We start from the raw sequence: 21,540 nt of genomic DNA on the forward strand, positions 1-21,540 counted from the left end.
TATGAGCAAAATCGGTATCTAAATATCCACACCTAGGAAAGGGGTGAGGGTCACCTCCATATGTTACTTGTATTCTATGTGGTGTCATAAAGGTCATATGTATGTAATTAAATTGAATATATTTCAGGCGGTGGTTCTAAAGAGTGTTTTGGGAGAGCCTAATATCTTCTGCCATTCTGAGTCTGTCAATTCTCGTTTCAGAACTTGTTCCCGTCTGCTTCGTAATATGGTCAATGGACCTCGGATCATGCCCGCCAGGGACCTGTCACTAAATGTGAAGTTGCTCCCATCAATAAATGCTCGAGATATTGCTTTATAAATAAGGAAATGGCCAGGGGGTAGATTATAGCAATCCATTAGTACCTCCTTCGGGAGCAAAGCGCCCTGTTGGTTACAGTCTCCAACTGTGATCAGTCCGGCCTCAGTCCAGGTGGATAAGTGCCCCTCAGTGAAATAAGTGAGGGGGTCGCCATATGGAAGTCCTGCTAGGAACAGCACTGGTGCATATAGAGGCATTCCTGCCATTTTCAGGACACTTCTACGCCAGCATCTCAGTGCCATTGAGAACAGTATCCCAGGATTGGATGTATGACGTTACAACGCACACTTTTACAACGCATGCACTTACAACGCATTTTTTACAACGCATAATCCATTACAACGCATGACATTACAACGCATGACACTACAACGCATTTTTAAAAAATACCTTTACAACGCATTGCCATTACAACGCATACTACCTTTACAACGCATACCATTACAACGCATTATATTAAATTACATTTAAGGTAAGTATTAGATAGTATAGGGGTAAAAATTACTATTCTAACTCCAGGGGGTGCAACAGTAGGGTAAGTGTTGGATAGTATAGGGGTAAAAATTACTATTCTAACTCCAGGGGGTGCATCAGTAGGGTAAGTGTTGGATAGTATAGGGGTAAAAATTACTATTCTAACTCCAAGGGGTGCATCAGTAGGGTAAGTGTTGGATAGTATAGGGGTAAAAATTACTATTCTAACTCCAGGGGGTGCATCAGTAGGGTAAGTGTTGGATAGTATAGGGGTAAAAATTACTATTCTAACTCCAGGGGGTGCATCAGTAGGGTAAGTGTTGGATAGTATAGGGGTAAAAATTACTATTCTAACTCCAGGGGGTGCATCAGTAGGGTAAGTGTTGGATAGAATAGGGGTAAAAATTACTATTCTAACTCCAGGGGGTGCATCAGTAGGGTAAGTGTTGGATAGTATAGGGGTAAAAATTACTATTCTAACTCCAGGGGGTGCATCAGTAGGGTAAGTGTTGGATAGTATAGGGGTAAAAATTACTATTCTAACTCCAGGGGGTGCATCAGTAGGGTAAGTGTTGGATAGAATAGGGGTAAAAATTACTATTCTAACTCCAGGGGGTGCATCAGTAGGGTAAGTGTTGGATAGTGTAGTGTAATATTATGCGTTGTAATGGTATGCGTTGTAATGGTAGTATGCGTTGTAATGGAATGCGTTGTAAAGGTAGTTTTAAAAAATGCGTTGTAGTGTCATGCGTTGTAATGTCATGCGTTGTAATGGATTATGCGTTGTAAAAAATGCGTTGTAAAGGTAGTGCGTTGTAAAAGTTGCGTTGTAAAGGTTGTTCCCCCCCAGGATTAGGGATCACTATTGCGGGATTAAATCAAAAGTTCTATTTATTTAATTGAAAAGTTCTATAAAGTGCGAACATGACCCAAGAGGGCATCAGAGCGCTGTACAAAGGAGCAGAAGCGAAAAGGAGGATTATAAAACAGGAGCAGCAACCCACCGTGTGGGACAAGTAAAGTAAAAGAAGAGCAACCAAACTTACGGCGCATGTAGATTCACAAAAATCTGCTACGCCAAATGAGTTGTATAAGAATATCAACAGAAAATAAAAGTTAGTTATGGTGGCTAAATTCTAGAGGTGTAGATGGTTATTCAGGAGTAACCATTTGGCGTGTTTTTTAAATGAGGATGTAGAGGGGTAGATCTGATCTCGCAAGGAAGATCGTTCCATATTCTTGGTACAAGACCGCAGACAGCACAATTGTAGGTTCTTTTCTTTTTGAATTTGGGAGGTTTCAACAGGTACGTGTTAGAGCTTCTTAGGACCCTATTCAAACCAGATAAGTTTTTTAACCAGGTACATTGGGGTGTTGTAGTGAATATCTTTGTGCGTCAGGCAGGCTATATGGAACCGAATCCTTGCTTTGACAGACAGCCAATTGAGTTGAATTAGGTCTAGAGTGATGTGATCGTGTTTCCTAGAATCAGTGATGAGTGTGGCTGCAGAGTTCAGAGTGGCAGAGTAGAGATGTCAATCTAGCCTTGTGTAACCAAGCCAGGGTCATAATTCCATACTCTAAGCGTGAGATGACTGGGGATTGGACTGCAGACTGAATGTCCTCAGTGGACAGGAATGGCTTGATTTTCCTGAATGTGTTGAGATGATGATTGGCTCCCCTAGTTGTTGCACTGATGTGATCTTGCATATTCAGGTATTTGTCCAGAGTTATGCTTAGAGATTTAGCAAAGTCAACACCATGAGGAGTGTAGTTGAGAGCTGTAAGATGGTCGAGCCAGTCTTGAGTGAGAGTGGAAAGATTGTGTGGGGCAATCAAGAGGAATTCTGTCTTGAGGGTATTTAGCAGAAGATGATTGTGAGCTGCACCAGATTGTGAAGCGCCAGACTTAAGGTGCACAGAACAAGCTGTTTATCGTTTTTAGTGTTTTTTTCTTATCTAATTTTTAAATCTTGCTCATTTGACTCACTTATGTTCTGTGGGGGGATTTTCTGTATGCCTCCTCGGTCCGCCGCGAGTATTTCTACTTGATTGTTGCGGAGGGAGGCAGACACCATCAGGGGCTTAGGCAACTTCCGGTCGCCCAGTGGGGAGGACTTCCCGTGCAGTTGACGGTCTAGTGTTGGGGCCAGAGAAGCCTTTAAATATGCATGCTCACATGGACGCGCAGTGGACGTGCCGCCGGCGCGCCAATGACAAGCCCGTCCGCGTCCAGACTACGCCCAGCGCCAGGCATGCTGCCCAATCTGACCCAGCCTGTTTAAAACCCATTACTTACTCAGCAAAATTGCTATTAGAAATTAGAAATTCTGCAAGGTACAATAATTGTATAGATACCATATTTCCCACAGAGATTGAACTAGATTATCCTAGTCAAGTTTGCACCGCACACGGCTGTTCTATCCCCTCCCAAACAAACTCTATGGCTAACCACAGAAAGGGGAAACTGACAACCCCACTGGTGACCACACCAGTTGACATAAAAGGCTACAAAGGACTATTTCTTATTAAGCATAAAACTGAGTTTTCAATACTCATTGAGGATCAGGAACCTAACTGGGTTTTTGTAACTGAAACCTGGGCAAACGCCGCCTCAGGGCCTGATCTAATTGACGCTATCCCGGATAATTATTCCATTCAAAGGTCAGATAGGGTAGGTCACATAGGTGGGGGGCTAGCTATTGTTTTTAAATCTTAGTATAAGTGTATTATCGAACCCGATCAGAAGACTCTTACTTGTTAGGCTTTTAATTTTAAACTCATTCTTTCACCCACCTGTACTTTTGGAGGGTTATTGATTTATAGATCCCCCAGTCCTACGGTGCCTTTTCTGCAAGAAATTAAGCAACTTCTGGAGACAGTCATAGCTAACCACTCACGAACTATCCTAGGGGCCTTCAATTTTTACCTAGAAGAAAGGGACAACACAGATTAAAATACCCTCCTAGAGACACTTGAGAGTATGGGCTTTGTCCAATTAGTGACAGCCCCGATTCATAAGGCAGGACATACGCTGGATGGTATTTTTTCCAATGATTCACGTATTACCTTCCAACACACAATACCTATCTGTTGGTCAGACCACAGCGCAGTTCAGTTTGACTTCCTGCCTCCAGTAGCAAGCAAAGAACAGAGACCCTCCCAAGGTCCTAGTACATTTAGAAACTGGAAAGGTATTTCAGCCGCCACTTTGAATAATTCCTTAGAAATTATTCCCTGTACCATCCAAAAGGACTCTAAATTGGGAGCTGAGGCCTTTGATACATGGCTTAAATCAGCAGCGGATATAGTGGCACCTCCTAAATTATATACTCAGAAAAAATGCTGCTCCTCAGCTTTTTGGTACAGTGACAAATTAAGGCATTTAAAACAATGATACCGTCGTGCAGAGCGAGCGTGGAGAAGAACCCTAGAGGATCAGGACAGAATTATATATAAAGCTAGGGTCAAGGAATATAAAGATGCACTTGAGAAAGAAAAATCTATGTACTGCACACAGGTAATTGATAATTCTAAATCTACGAAAGAACTGTTCCAGCTGGTACAACAGCTCTCATCTTCCCAATCCTTGGCAGAACCAGATACATCACAAACATTCTGTGATCAATTAGCTACCTTTTTTCAAAATAAGATCACGGACATATACACTGGTTTAGAGTCAAATTCAAAAATGCCGATTTTAAATCAAACAGTCAACAGCCCTACCAAAGATGGTCCACTGATGTCCAACAGTGAACACTGAGGTCTCTCAACATTTTGTGACCTTACGCCTCTTATTCTTATACATTCAGGCTCTCCTATGGAGGTATGCCCTCCGGCAATTTTACATATGGTTGCTGATACCATAGCGGAACCCTTCTGTAAATTATCATTATCCGTTCTGGAATTTATCCTCATTCTTGGAAACAAGCTATCATTAGACCTCTTCTGAAGAAACCAAACCTGGACTCTAGGGACTGTAAGAATTACCGTCCCATCTCCCTGCACCCTGTTCCAGCAAAAATTCTGGAATCGCATCTCAACAAGCAGCTTATGGAAACTGCAGATCGGAAATCCTGGCTCAATGAGTCGTAGTTCGGATTCAGAAGGCATCACGGTACAGAAACGGCCTTGGTTTCAGCCTCGGATTACATCAGGCGTACGGTGGACGAAGGGCAGAGAGTAGTGCTAATTCTCTTGGATCTGTCAGCAGCATTTGACACCATCTCTCCTATGTTGCTGCTGGACAGACTCCGGAGTCTTGGTATTTCTCATCAAGCACTTGCCCTTCTGTCCTCATTCCTGACAGGGAGATCCCAAAAGGGTGAACTTAAAATCTTTTCACTCAGACTCCTATTCACTCCCTTGTGGAGTCCCGCAGGGGTCTTCCTTGAGCCCCATCCTTTTTAATCTGTATGTGGCACCCCTCGCTACAGTAATCCATTCTTTTGGATTAAAGGTGGTGTCATATGCAGATAATACACAAATTATGGTTACCATCCCTAAGGGGCTGGGCTCAAGGTCAGAGAATGTCCGTGGATGCATGTCCCGAGTAGCAGACTGGATGTCTGCTAACTTACTTAAACTTAACGGGGAAAAAACGGAGGTGATGATATTTGGATCAGAGGCAATCAAATGGGACAGTAACTGCTGGCCTCAATCTTTGGGATGCTGTCCTGTCCCGAATGAAAAGGCTAAGAATCTGGGAGTCCTGATGGACACGGAACTTAGCTTCAAGGCCCAAGTGAATCGTACCATTTCCACATGCTCCTGGCTCATAAGGATGTTAAAAAAAATCTTCCCTTTCATCCAGCGTTCTGCTAGGATCCAGGTAGCACTGGCCCTGGTAATGTCTAGACTTGTTAATTACAATGCCCTGTACCTTGCTGCTTGTAAGGGCTTACAACATAAACTCCAGGTATGCAGAATGAGTTGGCAAGACCTATTCTGGACATTCCCAAAAGACAATCAGCCAAGAAGGGACTAGAACACCTACATTGGCTTCCCATTGAACAACGTATCCGTTTTAAAGCACTGTGTATGGTCCATAAGTCATTGCACACCTCTAAGGCTGAAGATCATGTTTAAATGGTATTCCCCAAGTCGATGACTTCGTTCCTCACCTCAATTGCAACTTCTGGTACCAAGAAGAGGAAGTGGGGTAATAAGGCTTTTTCAGTGGCAGCGTGTAAGCTCTGGAATTCCCTACCCCTAGCGCTCAAATCTATCCCTCTTCTGCTTCCGTTCAGAAAAGCCCCCAAGACCTGGCTGTTCTCTGGCAAACGGTGAGCTGAAGTTCTCTCATTTTGCTTCTGGACTCCGTGGTATGTGCGGTCTCTCTCTAGCAGCTTGATGCCCTTGGGTGACTACTGTGCTATATAAATATCAAAATCAAATCAAAATCAACCATTGTTGAGTTTTCAGCAGCACACTGTTATGAGTGTTGATGTCATCCGGAGAGGAACTTTTCAAATAAACCCATCCCAACTGTCCTATCTCTTCCTGGTGGACCCCATCCAGGCACTGTGTAATACACTGAATCTGGGATGCTTTAAAGTAGAGTTAAAAGTCTGGAACCCCAGACCACCCTCTTCAGTAGGACGGCGAAATGTTGCCAACAACACCCTGTGCCGATTCCCATCCCAAATAAATTTTCGTCTAAACTAGGAGGCATGCATATGCACCGGTAGATTTGTGAACAAAATATAGGAGTCTCTGTAGCATTGCCATCTTGGAGACTGCTATTCTGGCCATAATGGGTAGTTTCAGTGATCGCCAAAAAGGTACACACGATTTCAGAGAGCGTAGGGCTCCCCAAGTCAGTGTCTTGAAGACCTTCTGCTGTATGAAATATCTATATCCCCAGACCCTTAAAGGAAATAGGGGACAACGTCAGATCCAGTAGTACTTCCGGAGGACTCTCCATCCCCCGGGAGATGGGTAACATGTGTGTTTTTGCTTTATTAACCCGAAGGCCAGACACCATTTCAAAGTCTCACAAATGCTCCAAGGCCTTGGGGATGCCCGAGATCCCTTCTCTGAAATAAAGTAGTAAATCATCTACACATAATCAGATGATGTGTTCTCACCCCTCGACCACTAAACCCCAGCCCCGTCCTACTTGTCTAAAGAGTTCAGCTAAGGCAAACAGAAGTGGGGACAGTGGACATACCTGCCTTGTGTCCATATTAACTTGGTACTGTGGCAAAACCATGTTGCCTGTTCTGACTCTGGCTGTCGGGCTGTGTATAATAACTTGAGCCATTTAATCCAGTCATCTCCCAAGCCCATTTGTTTCATCAGCGCAAGCAGGAAGTCCTAGCACACTGTCTTGAATGCTTTTTCAAGATCCACAGACATCAGCATTGCTTTCTGATTCTTGCGTCTTATAGGGTTGTGCATTACATGGTTAAGTCCCCTAATGTTGTGGGAGGTGTTGCGCGTGGGGATGAATCAACTTTGATCTGTTCCTTCATTTGGGAAGGAGTAGGAGGGCTAATACTTTACTAAGAATTTTGAAGTCTAGATTTAGCATAGAGAGGGGATGAAACTCCATGACCTTAGCTCCCTGCCCTTTATTTTTAGGCAGATGTATGACTACAGCATCTCTAGTAGGGTCTGGGTGGGCACCTAGTCACCAGGAGTCTGCCCCCACGTGGGGTCTGGGTCCCAATATATGCCGTATAAAATTCATTTGGGAGGCCATCAGGGCCTGTTGTTTTACCTGTCGCTATCTTCTTAACAGCTGTGTGAATTTCCTCAGTGGTGACGGGAGCTCCTAGTGCTTAACAGTGCCCTCCAGTCAATTGCTTCTAGGGACTATGCGTCAAATATGTATCTAGCACTTCCTCCGAGAGGAGAGAGGGTGCTGAGTACAAGTTCTTATAGTAGCCGCAAAACTCCTGATTAATCAGTGTGGGGGAGTGTAAGGGCTGACCATCGTGTGCCTGTATAGGGGTGATGGGGGAACCTCGGGACTCCTGCTTAATGGCCCACACTAGGAGTCGTCCAGATTTCCCTTCCTCCTCATGTGCTCTTGTTATGTATTGTTTATAATCATGTGCCTGTAGCTTTTCTAAGATGTTATTAAAGTGTCTTCGCGTGGCTCGGACTTCATCTAGGGATTCGTGTTGAGTACCAAGTGGGTTATCTAATGTGCATAATTTCTTCTCCAAGTCCTGTAACTCTTTATGTTACTCTGCTTGGATTCCTACTGTTTGGCCAATACATTGACCTCCTATTACTACTTAAAAGGCTTCCCACTCTTATAAGCTCGTAGACGCTGAGCCCTGGTTATTAATAATGTAATCGGAGATAGCCTCTGCCACCGAATTTTGGTAACAGGTGTCTTCCAGGGAAGTTGGGTTAAGCCATGGGGGTAAACCGCAGTAGTACAGGGCTGTGGTCTGATATAGTTCGCCCTAAGTACTCAGAGTGAGTAATGTATTGGGCCAGCTTATGGGAACACACAAAGCAGACTATTCTGGTATGTAAGTTATGTCCTTGTGTTCTCCAGACATCTAATAATCCCCAGTGCCCAACCCAGTCTCGCAGTCCGTCTGCTAGTTTTCTCACTCTGGTCCCTTTCGTGGTGGTGGATCGATCGGTCCAGGTGTGGGTCTAGCACACAATTTAAATCACCTCCCAATAATCAAGTGTCAGGGGATGTGTTCGCCATATGCATGGAGAGAGAGTGGAAGAAGGTAATCTGTTCCTGGTTGGGGGATAGATACTCCCTAAGGTGAACTCTTTACCATACAAGCTGCCCTATGTCAAGACATATCTGCCGTCTTTGTCGATGAGGGAGTAGGTTAGTTTGAACGGTGTCCCAGCCCTTATCCATATTAAATTCCCCCTGGCATATGCCGAGTAGGAGGTGGTGTAAAGTTGGCCTCGCCATCTCAGTCTCAACCTGTCTGTTTCGTACCCAACCAAATGTGTTTCCTGAAGCATAGCTACCTGGATCCCTCTGTCTGAGGGATATCTATGGATGTTGTGCCGCTTGGAGGGGAATCCCATCCCTTGATGTTCCAGGATAAAAATGTCACTGAGAGTGCAGGATTAGTCATGTGTGCCATTCTCACGTTCTGTCTCTCTGACCCCCACAGTCCCCCCTACCCCTCCCCCAAGGTCAATTTCACACTCCTCATATAAACCAAGGTGAGAAAGAAAAAAGAAAGAAAACAAAGGAGATGGTGAACATTCCCCAACAACAACTCCCAAATCCCAGGGCAGTACAGCAACAGCCTACCGTCCAAACTGTGTAATACAACCATACAGTTGATGAATATCTCCTCTGGCCAGCCTACAGGGGCCTCACCAGAAGGGGTGAGCCAGAAGGGGTGCATCAGCAAGTCTGACTCTCCACACCAGCCCAGCTTTTAGTTAATAGACTACAGTAATCCCGGATAGTAGGTTCCTCCACATATAGTAGAGCACAGATATGAACCCCCTTAGCCGCTGCCCTGTTGTTCCAAATAAGTCTGCCCCCCCTAGTCCCTTCCCTATCAGACGGTCCCTGTTCCTTAACATCAGAAATACGAGAAAGCAATAGAGAATGCGAAACATTAAAAAAACAGTTTATTTGCATGTTTTATTGACCTTAAATCTGCCTTCAACCATGTGCCTAGAGGTCACTTATCGAAAAAACTGGAAGAATGGGGAGCTACGGAAGAACTTCTAAGGGTGATTATGGCACTATAAACGCAAACATGGGCACACTTTAAAATAGGGGATGGATGCCGAGTAACATCCAAAATTAGGACAAATAAAGTCCTTAAGCAAGGATGTGTCTTGGCTACAAGCCTGTTTAATTTATATCTAGCAGTTCTGGCCGACGCTTAGGATTTGGGAAACACTCATCCACCAATTCTTGCTGCAGAGACATTGGGCTGTCTACAATTTGCAGACGACATAGTCCTACTAAGTAAAACACCAATAGGCCTACAACAGAGTATGAATGCCCTTAAAAAGTACATGTCAAATCAAGGGCTAGAGCTGAATCTAAGCAAACCCAAAGTGATGTGGCTGGTTGAATTTAAGTTTAAAAATCACGTGTGGTTTTTGGAAGGGAAAAAAACTGGAGAAAGTACGCTCATATAAATATCTGGGGTTCACTATGGATAAGCAAATGACTGGCAAATCCCATCTGTTATCCATTCAGGCCAAGGCACAATCACTAACATATGGATTCAAAATACTAAAACAAAAATTTAATTGTCAGTCATTAACTTATCTACTTATGGTTCTGGAGGCTCTGCTACTACCTATGCTATGTTTTGGCAGAGAAATTATGCGGGGTTTGGAAATAGACACTTTGAACAGGAGCCAAACAAAAGTTTGTGGATCTGTTTTCAATATTCCAAAAAAAGGTCTCACCAGCACAAATACGTTTAGAGTTTGGTCTAAAGGATCAAGCACACCAGTGCAAAAAATGCTTTTATAAAATGATGCCGGAGATTGCGAGCATCGGAAAGAGGATCTATTAGCAGTTTATCCTGGAAGGAAATAGAGGAACAGTAACACAGCAAAACCAAAGAGTCCTGGGGAAGTCACCTAACTCTGGCCATAAAGGATTTAGGCAGACTGGACGCATGGGGAGCAGCAATGGAGAAAGCATCTTTCAATCAAGTACAAGAACTGCAACGTGAATAGCATCAAACCAAACACATAAAAATGCATTTGCACTAAGGAGACACGCCTGGACAGTAATACATTTGTATTCCAATATAGGCCTTCAGGGGTATTTGGCAGAAAAATATTCATGAAGATTAAAACACCAATTTATGTAATTCCGGTTTGGTATTATGGAATCCTAAGATTTTATCCCATCCTGGAATCTATCCTGTAAACTGTGTGGATACAAAAAAGAAACATTAACTCATTTACTATGTGTCTGTCCTGTATCTTTTTTTGTTGTTGTTTCATTGCATTTGTACAGAAAACAAACATATGGATAGTACCCAAAAGAAGGGTAGACATTATGATCATTACTCATTTAACCAGGATATATGTCATTCGCATGACATGAACATAACAACAACATGGGAGCATTGTAAAGGTCATGAGGTCATAGGCAAAAATGTGGCATAAACATCGCTCAGTGTGTTACAATACAGGTCGTGAAGCCAGTCTTTTATTGTTGGTGATTGTGCTCTACCCCAATGTAGAGGGATTTGACGTTTTGCCAGAAGGAGGGCTATCGCCGTGAATCTTCTAATGCACCTTTTAGTAGGTTTGACATAACCCAGTGGTGCTATTAGTGGTGTAGGTCGCAGAGTATGCTCGGCCATAATGGACAGACGATGAAATACCTCCTCCCAATATGTCGGCATGGGAGCGCAGTTCCAAGCAAGATGTGCAAAGTCTGCCTCCAATGCTATGCATCTGGCGCATGCACTAGAGGCAGTTGGATTTATATTGGATAACAGTTTCGGGGTAACGTATACTCTATGGAGGTATTTAAAATGTAATAATTAGTGTTTGTATTTGGTCGAGATGTATCGTGTCTGTGAACAGCAGTATGACCATATCGCATCAGTCAATGGTTCACCTAGATCCCGCTCCCAAGCCGCCCTTACCTTAAGGCCCACTGCAGGACGTATGGATTGTGATAAGTGATATAGGCGGGAGACCAGACGAGTGCAATCTGAGGAGTTAACAACTAGTGTAAGAGGAGGAAAGTGTTCTGGTTCTGTGTTTGCGTCAGGCAAGACGCTCAGCAGAGCGCCTCGCACCCTATGGAGTAGAAACCTATCCATATATGTAGCATCCCCACTAGATGTCAAGTCGGTAACAGTGCATGGACGGGAGCCCTTAGAAAGATCCCCAACTGTGTGAAGTCTGAATCTGCCCTCATATCCTTGGCGCAAAGGAAAATTGTCGTGAAATCACTATTTAGGAACATGGGAATACGCTCATGCAGGCAGCCGTTATCAGCTGGCTAAGTGGATGCTCAGCTGACCTTGCTTTTAGGGGAGTAAAGTTCATAATGACACGTATCAAGGACATTTCTAATATAGGGTCAAAGGACTAAAAACTGTGCTCATTAGTGGTATCTTACATACGCATTATAATATTAACTTAATCCTGGTTCTATCAATAAATTGGCCTTGAAAGCAGTCCCTTCTGGCCCAGCAGGATAGAGCCTATAAGAACTATGGCTCATTATAGCTTGTTTAATATTTTAAGAAGAGGACGTAAAAAGCTCCCATCCTATGATGTTATGCTTGGTGAAACGCGATGGGGAAAGGGTTAACGCTGCTAGCTGTGGGAGAAATAAATTACTAATGGTTTTAAAAATGTGTTGTTTTTAGGGTTGTTTAAATCAAATCTGTGATAGTGAATGTTAAGGAAAAGTAAATAGTGTGTACAATGAACATTTGGATTTAGAAAATCTGCAAATGGCACTCAGAATGTTGTAACAGCCGGGAGGCATCTAAGGAATAGTGATATTTTATTTAATTCTAACACATTGTTTTATGCTAGTTTTGTATTGCAAGCTTGCATTAATGATATTCATGTTGTAAAAAGGTTTTAAATAACCAAATACAATAAAGACATTCGTTCAGAGCAGGACCGGTGCTATAATGTCATTGTCAGTGCTTAGAACAGACTTTATTCTGAATTTCTCTTAAACACTTACCGAGGCAGCGGACATCTTTGCTCCAGACATTCTGGGAACCTTCTCTAATGCACTGTATCCAAGGGATGGACGGCTGGTACCCTGCAGCACAGATCACACTCATCCATTTGGTGCTCCCATAAAATAATCCCTTGTTTGGAACCAGCAGGTTTTCCACTGAGGGTGGTTTACATTTTTCTGTAAAAGAAATAAAGTGCATCGTGAATGTGTCTCCAGAAGGTCTTCTTTGTGACGATTGAAAACAGACTGTTCTACCAGAAGTACTCCCCACCAGCAACTCAAAAATGAGATTGTGAGTTGTATTCGAACAGACCTAGAATTTTCAGATGTTAAGGTCCCTAAATGAAGATGGAACTAAACACCACTACTCAGTGGGAAAGGAGGCAACTCCTTTTGTTTTATATTACCTCACACACCCTAGTGGTGTTATGCTTCATCATCGGGACACCTCGACGCCTACAAGTCGAGGTGGGCTCGACCATATCTCAGGGAGCTCTTATGAAGATGTTTTTGGCCAGGGGGATAAAGATTAAAAGCCACAGCAGTTCCCAGTATCCCTTTTATTCTTGGAACTGTCAGTGGTGATAATAAAATAAAGTTTAAGGGTCAAATTGGGATATTATGGTCCTAAGACCCTATAGCCAATATGTTTTAGTCCTGCTGGGCCCCATAAAGGGTGCTGGACTTTCTTCAGGGCGGAAAAAATGCCCCCTGGATTGGGTTAGGCAGAAGAATTCCCTGCACTATTCGGGATAAGGGCGACTAACGCTCCTTATCAATTGTCGTGGACTAATTAGTCTTGTATGTCACTCCATCTAGGTAGAGAAACAAGGAGACAAAAGAGAAAAAGGAAAGAAAGAGACACCACATATAATTATATATGGAGATCCAGGAATGTTCATGTCTACAGACGTGCGTCTCAACTCATTCAAGGTGAAGACAACAGACATTTCCGGGTGGCGGGTGAAAAAACACTCTGATTTTCTCACACGCTCTTATTTGTGTGTTGCCCGGTTTTTGTGGCGGCTGTATGCCGCATCCTATCTCCTTTTATTCATAGGTGTGAGTCTATACATAATGTTCTGACACCCGTGTAATTCTCTTGTGATAAAACACTATAAAATGATAATCATCGCCGTGGTTTTTTATATATACACATGTACATGTAACATGATCGCGTGATAACATGCTCACCTTTCGTGCTCTTACATACATCTATATATTTTCTCTCTCTCTCATACATGCATTCTTACCCCGTTTTGAGAGGGGTATCAACTCCAAGTGGAAAACTACCGTTAGTGGGGTAGCCCTGTAGTCAAACACTTCATATTTGTAAGCGTAAGTATCATCAACCCCATGAGATGTGAGTATCCCGATTTGTCATGGAGGGGACCATCAAGTAAGCATACACATAAAGAGACACACAAAGACATAAACGAAGGACAAAGTCTGTTAGAGTTATGTTCGGTGCTGGATCCCGCAAGGGGACCCGCTTTTTCCTCATACCTTAGAGTTGTAGTCACTCGGCAGCAGAAAACAGACACCACTTTCACTGTCCTGCTTGTGACCGGTGTCTGACCGGCGTCTGACCCCTCACTGTCCTCCTTCTGACCGGTGTCTGACCACTCACTGTCCTGCTTGTGACCGGTGTCTGCCCCCTCCTGGTCCTCTCTATCCTGCACTGAAGGATGTATTTCACCACAGCCCACAAGCAGGAGCTTGTTTTACAGACACGGTCTCCCTCTTGTTGCCTCCCTCGTTACAGACCACATGACAGACAGGATCACGAGGGACAACACATTCTGCACAAGAACAGAAGGAGTGAAAGAGCTGAAAGCACCAGTGAGAAGGAGAGTTTGTGAGAAGGGAAGAGAGAGCGGATGGGACTCGAGCAGGAGAATTCCAACAGAGACTTCAGAATAGAAATGAAATACGGTGCAGAGAGGTGTCTGTGAGCCGTGAACGGAGGGAGGGTGCACTCCCTACTGGAGAGATGGAAGGAGAGAGAAGGGAGGCGTGGGGGGTGGCAGGGATTTAAGAACAAAGGGAGCTGAGGCGGCGGCTCCCTTCACACGCACACCCCTCTACAGCGGACCGCCCTCCCCAGGGGGTCAAGAGCTCCGCCTCTCTCTTTCCAGCCACCAGGGTGTACACAAGGCCCTTAACTGTTCACATAATGCCCTCGGAGTTAGTTACCTATCTGTTGTTGTCCTCACTATTGTGTGTTACACTTAGCTTGGATTCTGTAAGGTTCACAGCGCTACATAACTAAATATGGTAAATCCAAACACGATACAGGGTGACGGACCTGATCGTTAGCACCTCACTCTCTCACTACTGTCTTGTAAAAAATAGTAGTTATGCACAACACTCCAGCACCTGTCACTCTTTGGTGCCACTGGCTACAAATTCGTTCACAAATTTACCAGAAGGAGGTGCACCGAACAAAGCACAGTTTATTCCATTTGTATTTTGTTTATTTACTTCCTTTATTTCGACATCAACATATCGTTTGGATCCGTGATCGAAAAAGAACCTTCATCTTTGGCCTTTTCCGGGGAGGACGAATAGGTTTCGGGCCGCTTATCGTGGTGGTATTCCTAACTATGTGGAGCACTTCTCCACTACCCGGAGTACATCTTCTTCTGATTCAAATCCAGACAGTTCAGTTCATCACTCCTGCTATAAAGTGGGAGATTTGGGATTATTTGGAACACTAGTCCATCACCAAAGATTAAGGTTCTTTGTCGATCAAGGATCCAAACAATATTTTTGCCTTCTGCCCTTAAAGCCCTGATGAAGTTCCAAAAGCTTTTGCTTTAGAAGAACGAAACGCGTTGGCTGTTTTTATGACCATATGTTGATATCGAAATAAAGGAACAAAATAAAGAAAATACAAATGGACTAAACTGTGCTTTGTTCGGTGCACTTCTTTCTGTTAACTAAATATGATGATGAGAAACAAGAACTGGTCTCTTGGGAGAAGCAAGGACACTTCACCTGCGTTTGCACCCATGTTGGTTCAGAAATCCCCGATACTTTTTACGACAAGCAGGGACCCAGCAGTTTGATGACATTCAAGCGGGCGGGCCAAGCCTTTCCAAAATGAGAATGGAGCAGAATAAACCGGTGCTCACAATGCACAATGCACCAGTGGAGCACAGGTCATTTTGGAAAAACGCGAAAATCTGACTTGTCTGTGGACGGGCAAAAGGGGAGATTCTGCGCCCAAGCACAACAACTTATGTGTTGGGACTATGCTCTTCTCACTAGAACAATTAACAGCCTAAGGTGGAACAGGTTTACATCTCAAAGGGCCATTTCTCTCTAGCACCGAATCTGCAAAGTCTTCTCTCGCGTGAGGCGTTTGGTTTGCACTTGTCACCCTGTCTCTTCAACTTTCCCCACCTGATGTCATACACAGGGATCATTCACCTCACAACTCTCATCCACCCTCCTGGGCACAGTATCTCAGCCCTCATCTGCCAGTCTGAGAACATATTGTTTCCAGTAGACTCAAACTCGTCTTCCTCAACCTCTTCTCCTCTGTTCTGGAGCGACTTCCCCCTCAATGTATTATGTGTTATATGATATTGACTTTTATAGTGCACTAATCACCCAAGAGGGAATCCAGGCACTTTCATAGATGCGTAAGTGTGTGGTTCCCAAGGTACTTGTAGGGAGAGCCGGGTCTTCAGCTTCTTGCGGAATTCTAGAGGGGAGGAGGAAGCTCTGATGCGTTGAGGGAGGCCGCTCCAAGCCTTCGGTTCGATGTAGGAGCATGAGCCACCTCCAGTTTTGCTTTTGCGGCAGCTGGGAATTTGTGCGAGTGACAGTGAGGAAGAGCATAGGTTTTGGGTGGGTTGGTGAAACTGTATGCGGCTGTTCACATATTCTGGTCCTGTGTTGTGTATTACAACCACAGACGTTCTCTTAAAGATTTAGCTGTCTCACTCATAGACTGTAGAATGTGCATGGTCAACATACTACCTTCCCCCACCACAAACACTGCTGTGACAAACATTGTGGAGTTCAAAACATTAAATGTTAACCAGTACCTCTGTGTTAATTTAGGACTGTGAGCTTTATTGTATTCATTAAATAAATTCATATCACTTAGCAGAGAACTTCAATGCCTTTTCAAAGCTGAACACAGACTTTGATTATAAAATAAGCCCCTCTCCAGGTAAAGGAGTGGATTTAAATAGCAAACACTGGTGATGTAGCACATCGCTCTGTTTGAATGTCCCACTCAGAGACCAGAGGGGAAGATGGCAACAGGGGTTAGCATGACAGCACCAGTTCACCCAGATGCTTTATGGCAGATGCAGTGCTTGAAGACATTCACTTCAATTTACTCACAAATTCAAGAGCGTTTGCCACATGTTGGCACAGCTAGTGCTTGTATGTCTGGAGCGACCTGTTTCTGAAAGTGTGCCCTTCACCAGCAAAAAGTAATTGGTTGGTTTGGGGTGCCGGTAATGCTACTCACTATCTCCCGGGTTAAGTAACACTATGAGTGAACCGGTGCTGTAAATCCAAGCCACGTGCCCCACCAGGACAAGAGGAGTGAGTTGCTCTGACCCAGGAGGAGGATCTGGTTTGTCGTAGGGAGGCTTGTGGAGGCTTAAGATAGGGGAATAAACACCAGGTAGTCCGGATACATAAAACACATTTTTACACCAGTGAGAGGTGTGTGTTGGCATTATAAATGTTAGTATGGTAAGAGATGGATAACCTGAACCAGAAGCAGAATGGGATGAGGATGTTTCATGTATACGATCTCAAACTCTTGGAACAGACGAGTTGAGGAAATTATTCTTCATTACTAAACTGAGTGCATGAGCAGCAGGTTGTGAATGAAGTTCAGCATCAGTACTGGAGTGCTTAAAAGTCCAAACAAATATGGATGAGTTGAAGAATTAATTATATTTACCAGTTTAATAGCGTGATCCATGCCCCTGAGTGTATCAAAGCGCTTTAAATAGGTCATCAACAGAGGTATATACATTAATTCCAATAGGGCACAGAGTCTGAGGGATAGAAGCGAGGCAGCATTTGTTAGAGGGTTAGTCCTCATCGCAGGTGGGTCGGTGTTTCAAATGTGCTGGGTGGAGCCTGAGAATGCTTGTGGAAGGACAGGGAGAAATTGTGTAGATATGAGTGCTGTAGAGGTCTTTGAAGGAGATCCTGTTGAGTTATCCTTTGGGCTTGGTTTCCATTAAGAATAAAGCAGAAATGCATGTCATATATCAACAATAAGGGCTTGAGATGACCAGGGGCATTACTTCTTTGTCTATGATCATTACTGAGACATTACACAAAATTAACCAAGTGATGGACCTTGTTGAGATGGCCTCCTGGATATTAGGTTGCTTCCTACCCCCTGCTTTGTTTCCTCCCAGTCCACCCAATCGCTAATTTCTAGTATATAAGGGTACGTAGCGGGTTATTTTTTCTTGCTAACGAGAGGAGTTCAAAGGTGTCTGAAATGATGCGGAGCCTGGCTGTTGTTAATAAAATATTTATTTGGACGGACACAGAGCAGTCCGCTTGCCTAATCCTCATTCTGAGCAGTAATAGCTGAACCCTTCACCCTAGTCACTTCCAAAGGAGACGGGTGAAATCTGCTCATAGACTTCCATCCCAAAGGTGATAAAAAGGAACAGGCACATTTCAAGAAATGTATAAGCCCTTCAAATGAAGTGTGTAGACAAGGGGATGATGTCAATGATTGCATTTCTCTTAGAAGAACAGGAAGGGCACAAAAAGACCATAAAGACTGATTGAACAATGTTGATGATTTATTTCCTTTTTCTTCATTTTTTTTTTGTTGTTGTTGTTTTTTTTGTTTGCTATGTATGGACACAGCATTGTTTTCCTTTGTTGTCAAGAAGGGGGAAGATGTAGTGATGTCATAAATAGAACTGTGCCCATGTAGCCATGGCCACGAAGTTGGCATGAGAGTTCTAGTTTAGTCAGTTGCTCAAGATTAGAGGTTGGGAAGCAAGCGGACTGCTCTGTGTCTTCTTTCGGCACCACTACAATCAGAGACACCCAAGGTGTTGGACCCGTAGCAGGCTCAATGATGTCCTGCTTAAGAAAATATTTTCTTCTTCAACTTTACCTTGCATGTGAATTGGGACTCTCCTGTGCATTTGTGCTACTGGTTTCACTTTTTCATTTATGTGCAATTAAATGGTTTTTCCTTTTAATTTTCCAAGACCTTTTGTTTAAACAGGAAACTCTTTTAGTATATGTTGTTCCATTGTCACATGAAACGTCATGGCCAACAGTCCCATCAATTGAGCTGTGACATTACTTAGCAAACAAGGCCCAGCAGTTTCTACTTTTAATACATGTAGTTCTTCTTTAAGAGACACCTTTCCATAGGATAAACTTTCTTCAAACTTCCCTAAACAAGTTACAGTGCTTTTTGCTCCCCATTGGAAAACTTTGACATTTGATGAAATAAGAGGAGATTTATCTTTCATTTTGTCATATTCAGTCGTGCACATGATATTACATGATGACGTGGTAGAGGATAAGACAAATCTAGTACTTCTTCAATGATTTATTGTCTGAATAAGTTACATATTTCGTATTTTTCGAGTAACATGAACTCAAAGCAACGCTTCACAACATAGATTTGCAACAGAAACATGGATGGGGGTGGCAGACATGACACACATCTCGAGAGGTTCTATAATTCCCAGAGAAGGAAAGTTCCGGTCAACTTTGCTTTAATGTGTTAAGTTTGATCGTGGTTAGTGAAGTAACAAGAGGATTTTGAGAAAAGGAAACCCTGTCTGTGGGAGTGGGCGGGCTCACCTAGGAAGACTGGTAGGTCAAAATGAGGAAGCGATGAGTATCCCTGGTCCAGTGAATTAACTGATTTGCCAGAGCACTTGTTGAGTCAGGAGTAAAAGAATGGGACATTTGTAGGCAGCACTGGTTCAGTGAGTGTGCAGGCTTGACCAGTCGGTCCAAATGTAAGGAAGAAAGTAAAATATCTAGTAAGCTTGGTAAGGGACCAAGACGTGTAGAGAAGGGCTTTAGGTAGGTAGGGAACTGGTAGGGCTGGTTGGTTTTGTTTAGTAGCGAGAGAGGTATAGAGCAGAGGTTCTTAACCTGTGGACTCTGTCCACAAAGTCTACTCAGGGGATCCTTGACTGTTTAGAAAATGAAAAGTCTTAGTAGATTAATAAAGTGAATTTAAATAAAGAATCAAAATGTACAAGTGAAATGTTTGAATCGTTTTGTAAATGTGGAGGAATTTGAGTCTAAAACTAAGGGACTGTTAAGTTTGGCGGGCGGACCCCGCCACCCTAACGGAGATGGGGACCGCCGACATAGTGTCAGGGGTCCCACAGGCCAAATTACAAAGCGACCGCCCCGGTGGTAGTCACATTGTACAGGTTTTCCATTGCGGCGGGTGCTGCTGTCTGCAACACCTGCAGCAATGGAAAAAAGGGATGTGAAACACATCCCTGGACTACGTGACAGGCACAATGCGGTGCCTGTCACTTGGTACAGGGATCTGTTGGGGGGGCACCATAGGTGCCCCCCACACCCAAAGAAAAGGGGCGGGGTGAAGGGGGGCCCGCTATGGCCCTCAATGTCCATCCCCGCTAGCCTTTCCATGGCGGGTAAACCGCAATGGAAAAGCTGGTGGGGTGGGACCATCCTAATCCCTACGTTAGTGCCTGGTAGGCATGGCCACCATTGTAGGGATTGGTAGGCCCTCCGCAGCACTGGCGGGCTCAAGGACACACCGCCCACCATCAAGATCTGGCAAACGGAAAAGCTGCTTAGGCTGGCAGGGAGACCGCCACCGACAGCCTGTCTGTGGCGGTCTCCCCACCATCCTAATCAGCCCCTAAATTACTATCCTCAGATCGATTTGTGGGAACAGTGCAAGAATATAGCATGGACTATGAGTGCCCTCAATTGAATTTAGAATGCTCCAATATTCCCATTAAAATAAAAATTTTGATTTTTTGTATACTGGTTTGTGAATTAAACAAACATTTTTATTGTTTATGTATTTGTGTGATGAATGCTTTTTCTGTACTCCGCTTCCATTAATGGCTCAGTGGGGTCTCCGGATTCCAATAACTATTCAGGGTAGGTCCCGGGTTCCAGTAATAATTACATGGGGACCCACAGCAATCAAAAGGTTAAGAACCATTGGGATAGAGAATTAAATATTTATTTGATGCTAAGAGAGTTAATCTAGTGTATAAGGAGCAGGGGTTGAAGAAGTGTGTTATTTTAGTTCTGCCCTGCCTTATCAATAAAGCAACTGTTAATTAATTGTAAAGTATGTCTCTGTATAATTCATCCTGCCCTGAAGAAGAAAGTGAAGAAGCAATTCAGGTGATAGGAGCTGGCCGAATGGCCTCTCACAGCTCTTGAGCATCGCTGATAAAGATGTTGGAGGCAGTGGTTTTAGCCAGCAACCTCAGTCACATAATGGATGTCCATGACTGGCCGCAGCCAAGGAGGAGCCTGCTTGAAGACAACCAGATGCCATCAGTATTGGTCAGGGTGTATTACAGATCACTAGATGTCAAAAGAGCGAGCCAGCTGATAAGAGCGATCTACAGACTGTGCATTCGGCTTAGGTGGCCCCTTTGCCCGAGATTTGATATGATTTAAATTTGTAAAGCGCTACGTATACCTTAGGGTGTCTTGGTGCTGATGTCTGCACTTCCAGCTAATGCAAAAAAAAAAACAGAACCTATAAAAGAGTTGATTATGTGGTACTCTAAAATTTGGGACCGCGTAGGAGGCAGGGCCCTACCCTGCCTATTCCGGTATTAGCGAACCGCGAATGGCCAATGCGGTATGTACAAGTGCTTTGTATAACATTTCATCGATAAACGCACTTTGTATACGATATTTCACATTGACTTTGTGGGTTTCATCTTGGAGCGGTGGCCATCTTATGGTTGCCCTCACATAGGCTACACATTAAGGACAAGTACAGGCCTTCAGAACACATGCGCCTTCCATTTGACTTCTCTGTGACCTATGCGATTTGGCTCCTCAGGCCCAGGTCAGTCCGGTCCCACGAGCTCCCCGTCCTACGGCCACCTGT

The 21,540-nt window shown here is 43.9% G+C and overlaps 1 protein-coding gene across 2 annotated transcripts in view; it reads right to left on the minus strand.

Annotated features, from left to right (window-relative positions):
* Positions 1–21,540, minus strand: part of LOC146863792 (receptor-type tyrosine-protein phosphatase kappa-like) — a 1,244,093-nt gene that overhangs the window by 739,375 nt on the left and 483,178 nt on the right. The window contains exon 9 of one of the 2 annotated variants that reach the window (XM_085628078.1): positions 12,438–12,614. The exons of the other annotated variant lie outside the window; for it this stretch is intronic. Within the exon in view, the coding sequence (XP_085484204.1) occupies positions 12,438–12,614 (177 nt within the window). The remainder of the gene's footprint in view (positions 1–12,437; positions 12,615–21,540) is intronic. 2 annotated transcript variants of the gene reach the window in all.

Source organism: Triturus cristatus, chromosome 2_1 (genome assembly GCF_964204655.1).
Source record: "Triturus cristatus chromosome 2_1, aTriCri1.1, whole genome shotgun sequence".
NCBI lineage: Eukaryota > Metazoa > Chordata > Amphibia > Caudata > Salamandridae > Triturus > Triturus cristatus.